Source organism: Polypterus senegalus, chromosome 14 (genome assembly GCF_016835505.1).
Source record: "Polypterus senegalus isolate Bchr_013 chromosome 14, ASM1683550v1, whole genome shotgun sequence".
In the NCBI taxonomy this organism is placed as follows: Eukaryota; Metazoa; Chordata; class Cladistia; order Polypteriformes; family Polypteridae; genus Polypterus; species Polypterus senegalus.
The window spans coordinates 130,889,133-130,903,257 of record NC_053167.1 but is presented as its reverse complement, the minus strand read 5'-3'; the positions used below and the strand labels follow the sequence as shown (position 1 = coordinate 130,903,257).

Here is a 14,125-nt window from a genome sequence, read left to right as displayed (position 1 = left end):
TTAGCACATGGTTTCACTGTATCTCTACAAGGCAAAGCCCTCACTGACTCCTCACTAATTCTCCCACTTTCTATATTGGTAGGAAGCTGAAATTTCGTGTGCTCATTCCTTGCAGTGTACTTATGAAGTTTAGGTATGTTTCATGTCCTATTGCAACACCCAAGGGGGGGGGAATGGGTGTACCCCCTAAACTGTCCCTCCTCACTATTTCTGTGACTTCCAATATACGCAGGAAGCCCAAATTTCCCATGCTCATCCTTTGCACTGTACTTACAAACGTTAAGTATGTTTCATTTCACGACGTGCCCCATAATGAGCTTTCGAAAATAACAGCTTCTTTTTGGTGGTTCTTACCATTATGCCGTAAGGAACTTTCAGACCTGACCTCTCCTTTTGGCAGTTTCATTACTTATTTCTGTTAACAGAGGATTTATCTGACGGCAAAGATGCACGAGGGCCGCCTCCGGTCCCCTTTCATTTTTCCGCACGGCCACTGTCCACGCACCTACCACGTGGTTGGCTCCCTGCCTATATACATTAACGACATCCCGCGCTCAGGTGCCTCCTCACCCACTTCCTTACTTTCCTCAGCTGTTTGTCGTGCTCACTGCTCCTTTCTTCTTTACTCTTAACGCTTCCTGCCTGTTATTGTTCGCCTTCCTTCATGTCTTCCTGCTGGTGACTCCTGCCTTTTCGCTTACTCCACCACTTCAAGCCTGTTATCGTTGGGCTTCCTTACTTGCTTACGTACGTGTTCCTGGTGCTGACTTCTGCTTTTCATTCCCTGCTCCACCGCTTCTCACCTTCCTTTATTCTGTCTTTCTCAACAGGTGCAAGTTTATCCCGACTAACATGTCTATTCCGGTGATCACCGTCGATCACAAATTCACCGACCCGTACCCAGCGGTTTCCATGCCCTGAGATTCCACCTGCCTCTTCCATTCTCCTTCTTACTTATCCCACGGCCATATCAGTCTCAGCCTTGATATCCGCAGAGACGTTGTGTCTTTTGTGCTGAATGACTGGGACAGGTTCAAGGTGTGGACTGATGACGGTACAGGAGACAATTAAACTGCACAGGACCACTATAGCAGTGAAAGGCTTAAGCTCTCAACCTATGGTTCTGCATGTGAACTGATAGCTGCCGCGGAATTGTTTCGTTGTCGCTTTCAAGTGTATAGAAATGGGGAAATATTTTACACCTTTGGACAACTGGGAATACCTGTGAAACATCTTAGATTCACGGGTAGCGATTTGTGTAGTGGACACTTGGATGTTTATGAATGTTTCAATATGACCACAAAGTTATCAATGAAACCTGTTATCTTTACAACGGTTGACAAACACGGAATGTAACTTGAACACAACACATCCTACAAATACGAACCTGATTGAAAGAAATAATGATAATCAAATCCTTGATGACAGCAATACTCATGACAGTCACAAAACAATTACATTGACAATCATCCGTCAGTCATTATCCAACCCGCTATATCCTAACCACAGGGTCACGGGAGCCAATCCCAGCCAACACAGTGCACAAGGCAAGAAACAAATCCTGGGCAGGGTGCCATCCCACCGCAGGGCACACACACACACACACATCAAGCACACACTGGTGACAATTTAGAATCGCCAATGCACCTAACCTGCATGTCTTTGGACTGTGGGAAGAAACCCACGCAGACACGGAGAGAACATGCAAACTCCACGCAGGGAGGACCCGGGAAGCGAACCCACAGGTCTCCTTACCACAAGGCAGCAGGGATACCACTGTGCCACCGTGCTGCCCATTGACAATCATGTTACGTTATTTTTAAAATGTTTCCTTTTCTTTTTCATAACTTCTTTAACACACTACTTCTTCGCTGCGAAGCGCGGGTATTCTGCTAGTTCTGTATAAATGATGGTAATGGCCTGTTTACTAAATGGTGCCCAAATTCAGTTCCATTGAAATCAGTCAACTTTCATAAAGCAAACTTCACTTAGAGCTGGCGCAGAGTGCCCAAACCAATCACTGCTTTATATATTAACAGAATGATTTTTCAAAAATGGCTATGATTTTAAGTGGAAGAGGATTATGTGAGTGCAACCTTTTTAACTGTCACAGGAACCAAAGTCTCATTATAATGTAATAAATAGTCCATCGTGCTAACTCATTGGGACATATGACCCTGAACCGATCCTGTACAAAGTTATCAGAGCATAAATGAACCAGCACCAGTTACCAAAGCCAAATAAGAACTGGCAGCAGTTTCCAGAACATCCGGTATCCATTACACTCAGGTACCAGCACTTGTGTCTCATAGCTACTCGCGGAGAACTGTTTTTAACCACAAGAAATAATGTGAAAGTTAAAGTAGCTGTGCTCGCTATTGCCCGGTAAATCATTTGCCGTTTGAAATAAGTACCAGCTAGCTGAGGAAGTGAATTCATTTTTTTTTTGCTATTTACTGTGCATAACCTGGACAGCATTAAATTTTATTACACAGATATTTGTGACTAATTTTGACCAGTTTTAATCACTGTTTCCTTGCCTTTTGATCATTTGGCGTCTGTTGTTAAAATTAACGTTATTATATATCTCGTTTTCTGCGGTGGGTTGGCACCCTGCCCAGGATTGGTTCCTGCCTTGTGCCCTGTGTTGGCTGGGATTGGCTCCAGAAGACCCCCGTGACCCTGTGTTCGGATTCAGCAGGTTGGAAAATGGATGGATGGATATCTCTTTTTATGGTCTTTGTCCTCTGTTTGGTTTACATTAGTTCTGTTAATTTTTTTCCTTATAACATGTGCTTAATCTGAAGAGTTAATTCCTAAACCATTAAGTAAATACAGGATGCAAAATTTACTTAAGAATATACAGTGTTTTGCAATCATTCACATTTTTGTGGAAAAAAAATCGGTAAAGGTAATTATTTATATGTAATCATTTTGTAGAATACATTTCTTCCTGAGACAAAGACATCTGTTCAGAGACTCGTACAGCAATGCAATCTACCAGACCGAATTCCCAACAGATGGATGAGTCGGATTTCTACACCAACTGCAGAGCTGTATACTTAACGATGTTCAAATCTAGTCTGGAAAACATCACCTCTAAGGAGCAGCTTTGCACAGGTAACTCATTATCTTCATCCCCGACTTGGAAGGGTGTGTATAATTTTGTTTAGAACAGTTCCAGGTCCACTTCAAATTTTAAGAATGGCACACTTTATATAAACTTATATGTTGTTTTAGTTTATTTTTCTCTCATGGAAAGCACAGCATGAACCTCTTTAGCTCAGGGGTCTCCAACCTTTTTTCCCCTGAGAGCTACTTTTACAAAATGAAATTGGCCGAGAGCTGCTCATGTTTTCTAAAGTTTATTCTCATCACTTATTTCAACCCAAACAAACTGAATACGCTTGTTCTGCCTGAACATTTACAAAATCTTGGTGTCCACAACTCACATTTTGCATGAAAACATCACAAAAAATATTTAGTTCACCTGCAAGTGCATTTTGTACGTCTGTAGTCATTTCACACTATTGAATTAAAACATGAAGGCTGTCAAAACAAAACAATGCAATTCCAAATCCACAGATATGACTTCTTCATTTGTCATTTTGTCACTTTGTCACATGTCACTTTATTCACAGGTCCAGTTGCACGTGTGATGTGTTTTTTAGTTAGTCAAATGACTGGCACTGAGGTGTATGGTGGAGTGGAGCCACTGAGGTTCTCTCTCATGGAGTCATTTAAATGTTCGTCTGTCAGTCTTGCTCTGAACTTTGACTTCATGACATTCACGTCAGACTCACAGAGGTATGGAGACCCAAACAAAGCAGACATTTTCAGAGCTGCTTGCTGAAGATTCTTATAGTTATCTGGCTCTACTAAGCTCCAGAAATGCTGAGAATGCTGTTGAGACTTTAACTGCGTGTTATTTTGAAGGTTTACTAATAATGGTATATCTCTCTATTATAAAAAAAAAATGTTGGGGAGGCAGACTAGGGAGACGAGACATGATCTTCTCAGAAGACAATTTGAAGTCCTGCGAGAGACACTTTAACTTTCCCCCAGCCCTTAAAACAATGATAAGCAAAACACGCAGCTTGCAGCAGATGATCCGACAACTTCTCCTTGCGTGCGTTCGGCCACCCTAACCCCCTTCATAACGTGAGCAGCAGAGACACGAATTGGTTAAAAGGACAGCGGCTGTACGGGCTTTAAAAAGATCGATGGGCAGCACGATAGCAGCTGCCCATCACAACGCGAGCAGCAACAACAACAACAACATTTATTTCTATAGCACATTTGTGCTTTACATATTAAAGAATAGAAAAATGAAAGACACAATTATAAAACAAAATAAATCAACATTAACATCGAATAAGAGTAAGGTTCAATGGCCAGGGGGACAGAAAAAACAAAAAAAAACTCCAGACGGCTGGAGAAAAAAATAAAATCTGTAGGGATTCCAGACCATGAGACCGCCCAGTCCCCTCTGCATTATACGTCCTACAAGAAAGAGATTTAACCACGCCCGGGGCTGGAAATAAAGGACAAGTATTGTTTTAACAACATCACGCAAGGCAAGGCATCATTTAAAACAAGTCCACGGACATCTAACCTAGCAGTTGTTGGATTGCTTTTGGCGGACACGCATCTTGTGCTCCCAGCTCTTAAAACAACGACATGCGACAAGCAGAACAGGCAGCTCGCCAGCAGCAGAAAGACAGCAGATGATCTGACGGCATCTCCTTAGCGTGCGTTCAGCCGCCCCCCCATCACAACGCGAGCAGCGTTATACGTCCTGCGAGAAAGAGATGTGATCACGCCCGGGGCCGGAAATAAAGGACAAGTATTTTTTTTACAAAAGTTTTTAAAGTAAAAGTAAAAATGATGCATATGTAACAATTCCCATGAAAATAACAATCTCTTTAAATTGTATATCCGGTAAAGCAAACACGAGAGTGGGCAAGCCAAGCGAGCTTGAGCTCTGGCAGGTGAAGTGGCTCTAGCAGTGAGCCACTGAGTAGATGGAACTGACATCCATGTTTTGTGCTGAATTTGCGACTTCTCTCATTTCGCTATGTATCAGAGTTCGCTTGCGGTACCGATGTATTAGCACGAATCTGAGTGAAATGGGGCGGGGCCTTCCTCACTCTCCAGCTTCGGGGCGTGTTCCTTAACTCTGCTTAGCTAGCGAAGGAGACCAATTGAATTCAACTTTGTTTGAGGTCTTGATGAGTTTGAGTCCGGATAGTCTCTTACGTGTATGACCTATTGAAAAGATGGATTGCAATTCAGATTGTGGATTGTGATTTTGTGTTAAAAGGATCGTGATATGATTTTTTGGAAGGATCGCCCCCCCCTTTTATGTAGAATCCATTAACCCTTTAGTGAGCTACTTGGAAAGGGGTTATGAGGTACCGTTAGCTCGCAAGCGACGTGTTGGAGACCCCTACTTTAGACCCACCCACTATAAGAAAGAGAACAGTTAAAATGTATGATCTATTGTCAGTTGCATTCAGTCACATCCTGGTATCACACTGTGTCATTCATTGTCACTAGCATCACCACAATGTAAAAACCCTTCTTAATAGGATGCCCCATCATTTTCGATGTACATTTACATGGCTACAAACACTCTTATATATCGAAGACATAGGACACCAATGAGCCTGGTTGCATTTAGAATATGATAGGAAACCTAGACCTCCTTGGAAATCCCTGTACAGACATGGAGGGGACGAAAAGAGATATATGTTATACTTACATAGACAGCAGGGTAAGTCAGTCTGCCTTCCCTTTATCAGTCCCCAAACTTGCAGAAGCATTGAGCAAATATAGAGCAAAACAGTAAAAAACAAAGCTAAAATGATTACAATAATGACTTGGGTCTATACGCTATTTAACAGAATAAAGAAGTCCTTCATAAATTTAGTCCTGCAGCTGTAGGGTTTTATTTCACAATCTTGGCATCATTCTTAGTTTTAATCAGTCCTATTGTTTAGTCAGCTATGCTTTTTGTTCTCCTATTCTAGGAAATTCTGAAATATTTGTATTTTTGATAAAATTCTAAATGCGTAAGTTTATTTTACCATTTCTTTTTAATTCAAACTTTTCTTTAGAATCTGTTCCCTTAATTATATCCAAAAGATGAAAACACTGAATACTAAAAAGGGAGCAATTACTTCAGTGCGTATTCACTTGTTTGTAGGAAACATTTCTTAATGAGCAGATAAGTGAAAATGATTGTGCGCCTCTTTAGCATGCAGCGTAGTTTGCACCCATGTTGACTACTCATCAGCATGTGGATACAATTAAGAGAATGAAGGCTACAGAAAAGGGTAAATTCAAAAATAAATGGCCAAAGAAACTTAAAGTGTTGACCAAGAATGCAAATGTATAAATGTTATTAATCCCATGGGGAAATTCAGATGCATACAGTAGTAGAAACATAAAAATGAATACAAGCTTACAGGACAGATAATACAGCCAATCAACTAATAAATAAATAGATAAATCAAAATAAATAAATACCAGCAACGGTGCACTGCACAATAACATCCAGTGAATACACTTGACTTGAGCATTCCTAGTTCTCATCCTCTTTCTCTGTACGTTTACCGTTTGTTTGCTCAGAGGTTGATGCACTTGCTGCTCCCTGATCAGCTCTTCTGTTCCACAATAGCGGCCCGCTTCTTCTCTTCTCTCGTCGGCATCTTTTCGCATTAAAACTGATTATGTCAGTGTTTGCGTTGCAATCAATTAGTAACGGCACACTGTATGATAACATGCAGTGAATACACTTGACTTGACCATTCCTAGTTTTCATCCTCTTTCTCTGTACGTTTAGCATTCGTTTGCTCAGAGGCTGATGCGCTTGCTGCTCCCTGAGCAGCTCTTCTTTTCACCACCCTAGCAACCCGCTGCTTCTCTTCTTTCGTTGGCATCTTTTTGTGTTAAAACTGATTAAGTTTGTGTTTCTGTTGCAATTACTTAGTATGTTTTCCTTAATTTTTCACTTAAGCTGGCACTTAAGCGTTCAATCTGCCTCAAGAATGATTTAAGATATGAAGAGGTAGGGCAAGTGTTTCCAGGGCAGGATCCAACCTGCGAACGCTGCAATCAAGTCTCAGCCTCACTGGGTCACATGGTCTGGGCCTGCACCAAATTAACATCATTCTGGACCAAAATTGTTAATTACCTTTCAGACAGCATTGGTGTCACAATCCCTCCTAACCCATTAACAGCTGTGTTTGGGGTTCTTCCAGAGGGGTTTAAAGTGGAGAAGGACAAACAAACTGTGATTGCATTCACTACACTTTTGGCACGCAGACTTATTTTGGTAAACTGGAAGAATCCTAACTCTCCTCTTTTAAGTCAGTGGGAAACCGATGTGTTATACTATTTGAAATTGGAAAAAAAATCAAATACTCAGTTAGAGGATCTATACAGATTTTTTTTCAAAACATCGCAGGATCTAATCAGTAATATTTTAGAATAAGCTCTTAAAGCACCGAGGAAGCAATTATTTCCGCATTTCTTTTTCTTCTCCATTTATCTCTATTATCTCATTTATCTCCATTTATCTCTATTGGCTTATCAAACTCATCAATTTAGGTAAGTTTACAAGTCTTATGTTTGACCCCATTGGCCATGCTCTCTCTCTCTTAGGGGTGGGAGTCGACTTGTTCCAATCCTACTTTTTGTAAAAATTGATCGATTTGTATGGAACGATTACAATAAAATTAAGTAAAAAAAAAAAAAGATATGAAGAGGTAGGGGAAGTGATGGCGAAGGTGGTAGGGATGAGAATGGCGCCTGTACACAAGCACCACACGGCTGCCGTGCTGGCCACTGCCAAGAGTTGATCTATACTAATAAATGTCAAAGCCCTCACTGACTGACTGACTGACTGACTGACTGACTCACTCACTCACTCACTCACTCACTCACTCACTCACTCACTCACTCACTCACTCACTCACTCTCACTCACTAATTCTCCAACTTCCCGTGTAGGTAGAAGGCTGAAATTTGGCAGGCTCATTCCTTACAGCTTCCTTACAAAAGTTGGGTAGGTTTCATTTCGAAATTCTACGCGTAATGGTCATAACTGGAAGGTATTTTTCTCCATATACTGTAATGGAGTTGAGCTCGAAAGCCGTGGGGGGCGGAGTTTCGTGTCACATCATCACGCCTCCCACGTAATCACGTGAACTGATTGTCAACGCAGTACGTAGAAAACCAGGAAGAGCTCCAAAAAGCACTGAAGAAAATATGCATTATATAATTGAGAAGGCAGCGAAACAATAAGAAGCGAGCGAGTGACATATACAACCATATTCATGAGTGCTGCTACTTCGGAAACAAAGCACGGTGTAAACCTAAAGTTTAAATTAAGTTCCCTTCCTTTTATCATTGCAGAACAGTTTAAATACCTCGGGGTAAACATCACAAGTAAACATAAAGTTCTATATCAACAAAATTTCGTTGTCTGCATGGAAAAAATTAAACAAGACTTGCATAGATGGTCAACCCTTCATCTCACACTAGCTGGAAGAATTAACACTGTTAAGATGAATATTCTTCCTAAGCTCCTTTTTTTATTTCAAAACATTCCAATATACATTAATAAATCGTTCTTTAAGCAATTAGATTCAACAATAACCTCATTTATTTGGAATTCTAAACATCCACGCATCAAAAGAGCGACCCTACAAAGACAAAAGGCAGAAGGCGGCATGGCTCTACCTAACTTCCAGTTTTATTACTGGGCGGCAAATATACAGTCGATAAGAACCTGGACACAAATAGAAGAACATACACAGGCATGGACCGCAATAGAAGTAAAATCCTGCAGTACTTTTTTGTATTCCCTGCTCTTCGCTCCAATAAACACACGTTATCGGCAATACACTAATAACCCAATTGTGCTCCACTCACTTAGAATCTGGAACCAATGTAGAAAGCATTTTAAGACGGAGAAGCTTCTTTCTGTGGCACCCCTGCAAAAGAACCACCTCTTTCAACCTTCACAAACATATGCAGTTTTTAATATCTGGAAAAATTTGGAATTAACTTGCTTAGAGATCTTTATATAGACAACGTCTTTGCATCCTATGAACAATTACATTCCAAATTTAACATTCCAGCTACAAATTTCTTTCACTATCTTCAAATCAGGAACTTTGTTAAACAGAACCTTCCAGATTTTCCTCATCTTGCACCCTCATCCACGCTGGAAAAATTATTGCTCAATTTCAAGGAGTTAGACTCCATCTCTACAATATATAAAATCCTTTTACAATCCCTTCCTTTCAAAGATCCAAGAGGACACTGGGAAAATGACCTCTCAATTAATATATCAGAAAAGGAGTGGAAAGTAGCAATGCAGAGAATTCACTCAAGCTCCATATGCACAAAGCATACAATTATACAACTCAAAATTATATATCGAGCACATCTGTCTCACTAAAACTCTCAAAATGTTTCCAGGGCATGATCCAACCTGCGAACGTTGCAACCAAGCCCCAGCCTCACTGGGTCACATGTTCTGGGCCTGCACCAAATTAACATTATTCTGGACAAAAATTTTTAATTACCTCTCAGACAGCCTTGGACTCACAATCCCTCCTAACCCATTAACAGCTGTGTTTGGGGTTCTTCCAGAGGGTCTTAAAGTGGAGAAAGACAAACAAATTGTGATTGCATTCACTACACTGTTGGCACGCAGACTTATTCTGATAAACTGGAAGAACACAAACTCTCCTCTTTAAGTCAGTGGGAAACTGATGTGTTATATTATTTGAAATTGGAAAAATCAAATACTCAGTTAGAGGATCTGTACAGACTTTTTCAAAACATGGCAGGATCTAATCAGTAATATTTTGAAATGAGTTTATAAAGCACAGAGAATTTGTTGATTTAGGTATTTTTATAAGCCTTAAATTTTACACCGTTTGGCTTGCTCTCTCTCTCAAGGGTGGGGATCGATCTGTTCTTAGCATAATTCTTTTTTTTGTAAAACTTGATTGCTATGTATTGATTGTAATAAAATTAATAATAAAAAAAAAAAAAAAAAAAAATTAAGTTCATAGACAGGCTGCCCTGGCGTTTGTCATGCCCACAGGTAATCACGGGATACAAGTTTAATGAGAGGACGAGGATATAAGCGAGTTTTGATCACTTTGTAACTAAGTTAAAATTGCAGGTGAAGGGCTGTGCTTATGCAAATTCGAGACTGTGTTTGTGGGGATTGACAGTTAAGGCGGGTGGGGAAGTCACGTCATCATCTCCCCTCCCATTCACCTCATTTCGCTCTGAGCTGAGCTCCGAAGCTAACACAGTCTTACGGAAGTGACTTTGTGACGCTTCTACCAAATACTCACAGAAAAATCCACAAGTTAATACACACGCTGTCTGTAGAGTTTCTCCACACTGAATCCTCCAGGCACTACTTACAAAAGGTTACATTGACAATCGTGTTACGTTATTTTTAAAATGTTTCCATTTCTTAGCACAAGCACAGCTGAGAAGCTTCAATGCATGTGCTCCATAACGCGTTAAAAAATCATGCATTTAATCACACTTTCAATTCCAAGCAAAGGGGAACTTCTGTCAATGCATGATTTCCTGGTACACCGATTACATTGATCAGCGCTTCCCGATTCATTTTACCCTCGCACCACCTTAGTTTGAGAAGAAGTATGAAAAAATATGAGGTTAACACAGAAAAACAGATCACCAATTGAAGCTTTATGAATAATCGATTTGCCATCAATAATTGTTTTGGTAAAGCCATACTCCGTGTGATCCTCCTTCCATTTTATAAATTTTCCGCCACTAGCCATGATTAAATGAACGGTAAAAAAGTAAGAGCGAAGCGAGGGCGACTTATTCAGGCAGGCAGGCGACAGTTCAATAGCTCGAATTTAGATATAAGTAGGTTCTATTTAGTCGCCAGAAATATCTTTGGTAGGAATGGAAGTTGAATTTAGTCTTTAAATTTCTATGGTAAAGAAAAAGTTATACAATGATGACTAAATCTAACTAGACTTTATATATTCAGGTTTTGACTTTATATATTCGGGAATGACTTTATATATTCAAGTTTTCACTTTATATATTCCAGCGCTGACTATATATATTCTGACGCTGACTTTATATATTCAAGTTTTGACTTTATATATACCGACAGTGACTTTATATATTCAAGTTTTGACGTTATATATTCGGGAATGACTTTATATATTAAAGTTTTGACTTTATATATTCTGACGCCGACTTTATATATTCAGAAAATCTATGTATTTGCCTGTTTGGCACCCCATAGTATATGTATCTATGTATATATGTACACATGTATGTAAAAATATATATATATACTGTCAGGGATGCCAGGGGCCATGACCCGGCCAGGACGCCAGGAGGGACCGGAAGAGGGTCAGAGCCCTGCCTGGATCACGTGGGGTTTGCCTTCCGGGTTGCTTTGGGGGCCACGGGTCAAGGGTATGGAAGCCTTTCCCTGTAGGGGCCCGTGGTCACCGCCAGGAGGCGCCCCGATGTCTTGGAGACCTGTTGCCCCAGCACTTCCGCCACACCAGGAAGTGCTGGGGGGATGACCTTTGGTGTCACCCGGAGGGCTGTCAGGAGGACAGCCGGCACTTCCGCCACGCTGGGGCCAACGGAAGAATGCCGGGAACACCTGCTGCTCATCCGGGCACTCTATAAAAGGGGCCGTCCTTCATACATTCGAGGCTGGAGTCGGGTGGAAGGAGGACAAGGCAGAAGGAGAGGATGAAAGCGGCCCGAAGAAAGGCATCGTGAGGCCAGGACTTTGGGATAGGGGTTTGTGCACTTGTGTGGGTCTGTGTGACCAAAAGACTGGGGTCTTTGTGACCAAACAATTGTATATAGTGTAAATAAACGTGTGGTGGTTTGTGCAAAACAAGATGTCTGCCTGTCTGTGCCCGGGTGGCGTTGACAATATATATATATATATATATATGCCAGCAACACTCATGACTATGACAAAACATTAAACATTAAACATTAAAATGTTTCCTTTTCTTTTTACTTCTCCGCTGCCAAGCTCGTGTATTTTGCTATATATATATATATAAATATATATATATATATATATATTGTAAAAGACTTAACAAGAGACAACATAAAGGTATGGGGTTTCCGGCCCTGTATATTGTAGACAACTCCCCAATCAAATCTGGAAAAATTATATAAACAAAACAGTTCATATGCGCAACGCCATTCTAGGCGTCGGCGGCCATTTTATAAGGGAGGAACCGGAAGTGGAGGAATGCTGGGAAGGAACCGTGAGGGAGGATGGGACTGATGACGTCAGGAAAGATGGCGGAGGAAGGTCGAAAGTAAGCGTACTGCGGGAAGGCTTATGGTGGTGGAGCGTCTTTTTTCCTGGAAGAAAGCAAAGGAGAAAGGTTAGTACCCCGCCACTCCCTGCCGGCGGACATCTTCCGAAGCGTTTTAAGGTCCGTCCGCGGTCTCCTATTCGTGCGTGCATGACACGACCCCCCCCCTCAGCCCAGGACCATCAGGTCGGGCGGACCTAACCGAGAGGTCCTGGATGCGAGAGAGGGCATCGGCATGGGCCTGAAGGTTGCCGCGACGATAAGTGACTGTGAACTTATAGGGTTGTAGGTCCAGAAACCACCTGGTGACCCGCGGATTCGACTCTTTGTGCAGGGACATCCACTGAAGCGCAGCGTGATCAGTCACTAGAGTGAATTCGCGACCCAACAGGTAGTACCGGAGATGGGTTACCGCCCACTTAATGGCCAAGGCTTCCCTCTCCACTGCCGCATACCTGGTCTCTCGGTCCAGCAGTTTCTGGCTTAAGTACATCAGGGGGTGTTTGACACCATCGACGCTTTGGCTTAACACGGCGCCCAGGCCTGTGTCCGAAGCGTCAGTCTGGAGGAAAAAAGGAAGCCCAAAATCAGGGGTCCTTAATACAGGTGCCGACGTTAAGGCCTTTTTTAGGTCACTGAATGCATGTTCCGCCTTGTCGTTCCATACCACGTGTAGGGGAGCGCCCTTCTTTCTTAAATTGGTCAAGGGTGCTGCCCTTTCGGAGAAACGGGGTACGAACCGGTGGTAGTGAGAGAGGATGGGACTGATGACGTCAGGAAAGATGGCGGAGGAAGGGCAGAAGTAAGCGTACTGCGGGAAGGCTTATGGTGGCGGAGCATCTTTTTGCCTGGAAGAAAGCAAAGAAGAAAGGTTAGTTCCCTGCCGGCAAACGTCTTCCAAAGCGCTTTAAGGTCCGTCCGCGGTCTCCTATTCGCGCGTGTGTGACAATGCGGCCCCTCCTTGAGCCGTCACCTTATCGTGGTGGAGGGGTTTGCGTGTCCCAATGATCCTAGGAGCTATGTTGTCCGGGGCTTTATGCCCCTGGTAGGGCCACCCAGGGCAAACTGGTCCTAGGTGAGGGATGAGACAAAGAACGGTTCCAAACCTCCAATGAAGAATTAAAACTGTGGACGACGTTTTCCCTTGCCCGGACGCGGGTCACCGGGGCCCCCCTCTGGAGCCAGGCCTGGGGGTGGGGCTCGATGGCGAGCGCCTGGTGGCCGGGCCTGCACCTATGTCTCTGGAGGCAGCTGATAGGTACCGGCAGGCCAAGCGGAATGTGGCTTCGGTTGTTGCTGAGGCAAAAACTCGGGCATGGGAGGAGTTTGGAGAGGCCATGGAGAACGACTTTCGGACGGCTTCGAGGAGATTCTGGTCCACCGTCCGGCGTCTCAGGAGGGGGAAGCAGTGCAGTGTCAACACCGTATATGGTGGGGATGGTGTGCTACTGACCTCGACTCGGGACGTTGTGGTTCGGTGGGGGGAGTACTTCGAAGACCTCCTCAATCCCACTAACATGCCTTCCAATGAGGAAGCAGAGCCTGGGGACTCTAAAGTGGGCTCTCCCATCTCTGGGACTGACGTCACCGAGGTGGTCAAAAAACTCCTTGGTGGCAGGGCCCCGGGGGTGGATGAGATACGCCCGGAGTTCCTTAAGGCTCTGGATGTTGTAGGACTGTCTTGGTTGACACGCCTCTGCAACATCGCATGGACATCGGGACAGTGCCTCTGGATTGGCAGAC

General features: G+C 42.8%; 1 protein-coding gene across 2 annotated transcripts in view; it reads left to right on the top strand.

Moving 5' to 3' along the window:
* The window catches only part of efcab7 (EF-hand calcium binding domain 7), a 115,795-nt gene that overhangs the window by 4,058 nt on the left and 97,612 nt on the right, over nucleotides 1-14,125 (top strand). For both annotated transcript variants that reach the window (XM_039735469.1, XM_039735470.1), the window contains one exon: nucleotides 2,941-3,120. In XM_039735469.1, the coding sequence (XP_039591403.1) occupies nucleotides 2,991-3,120 (130 nt within the window). In that variant the 5' untranslated portion in view covers nucleotides 2,941-2,990. The remainder of the gene's footprint in view (nucleotides 1-2,940; nucleotides 3,121-14,125) is intronic.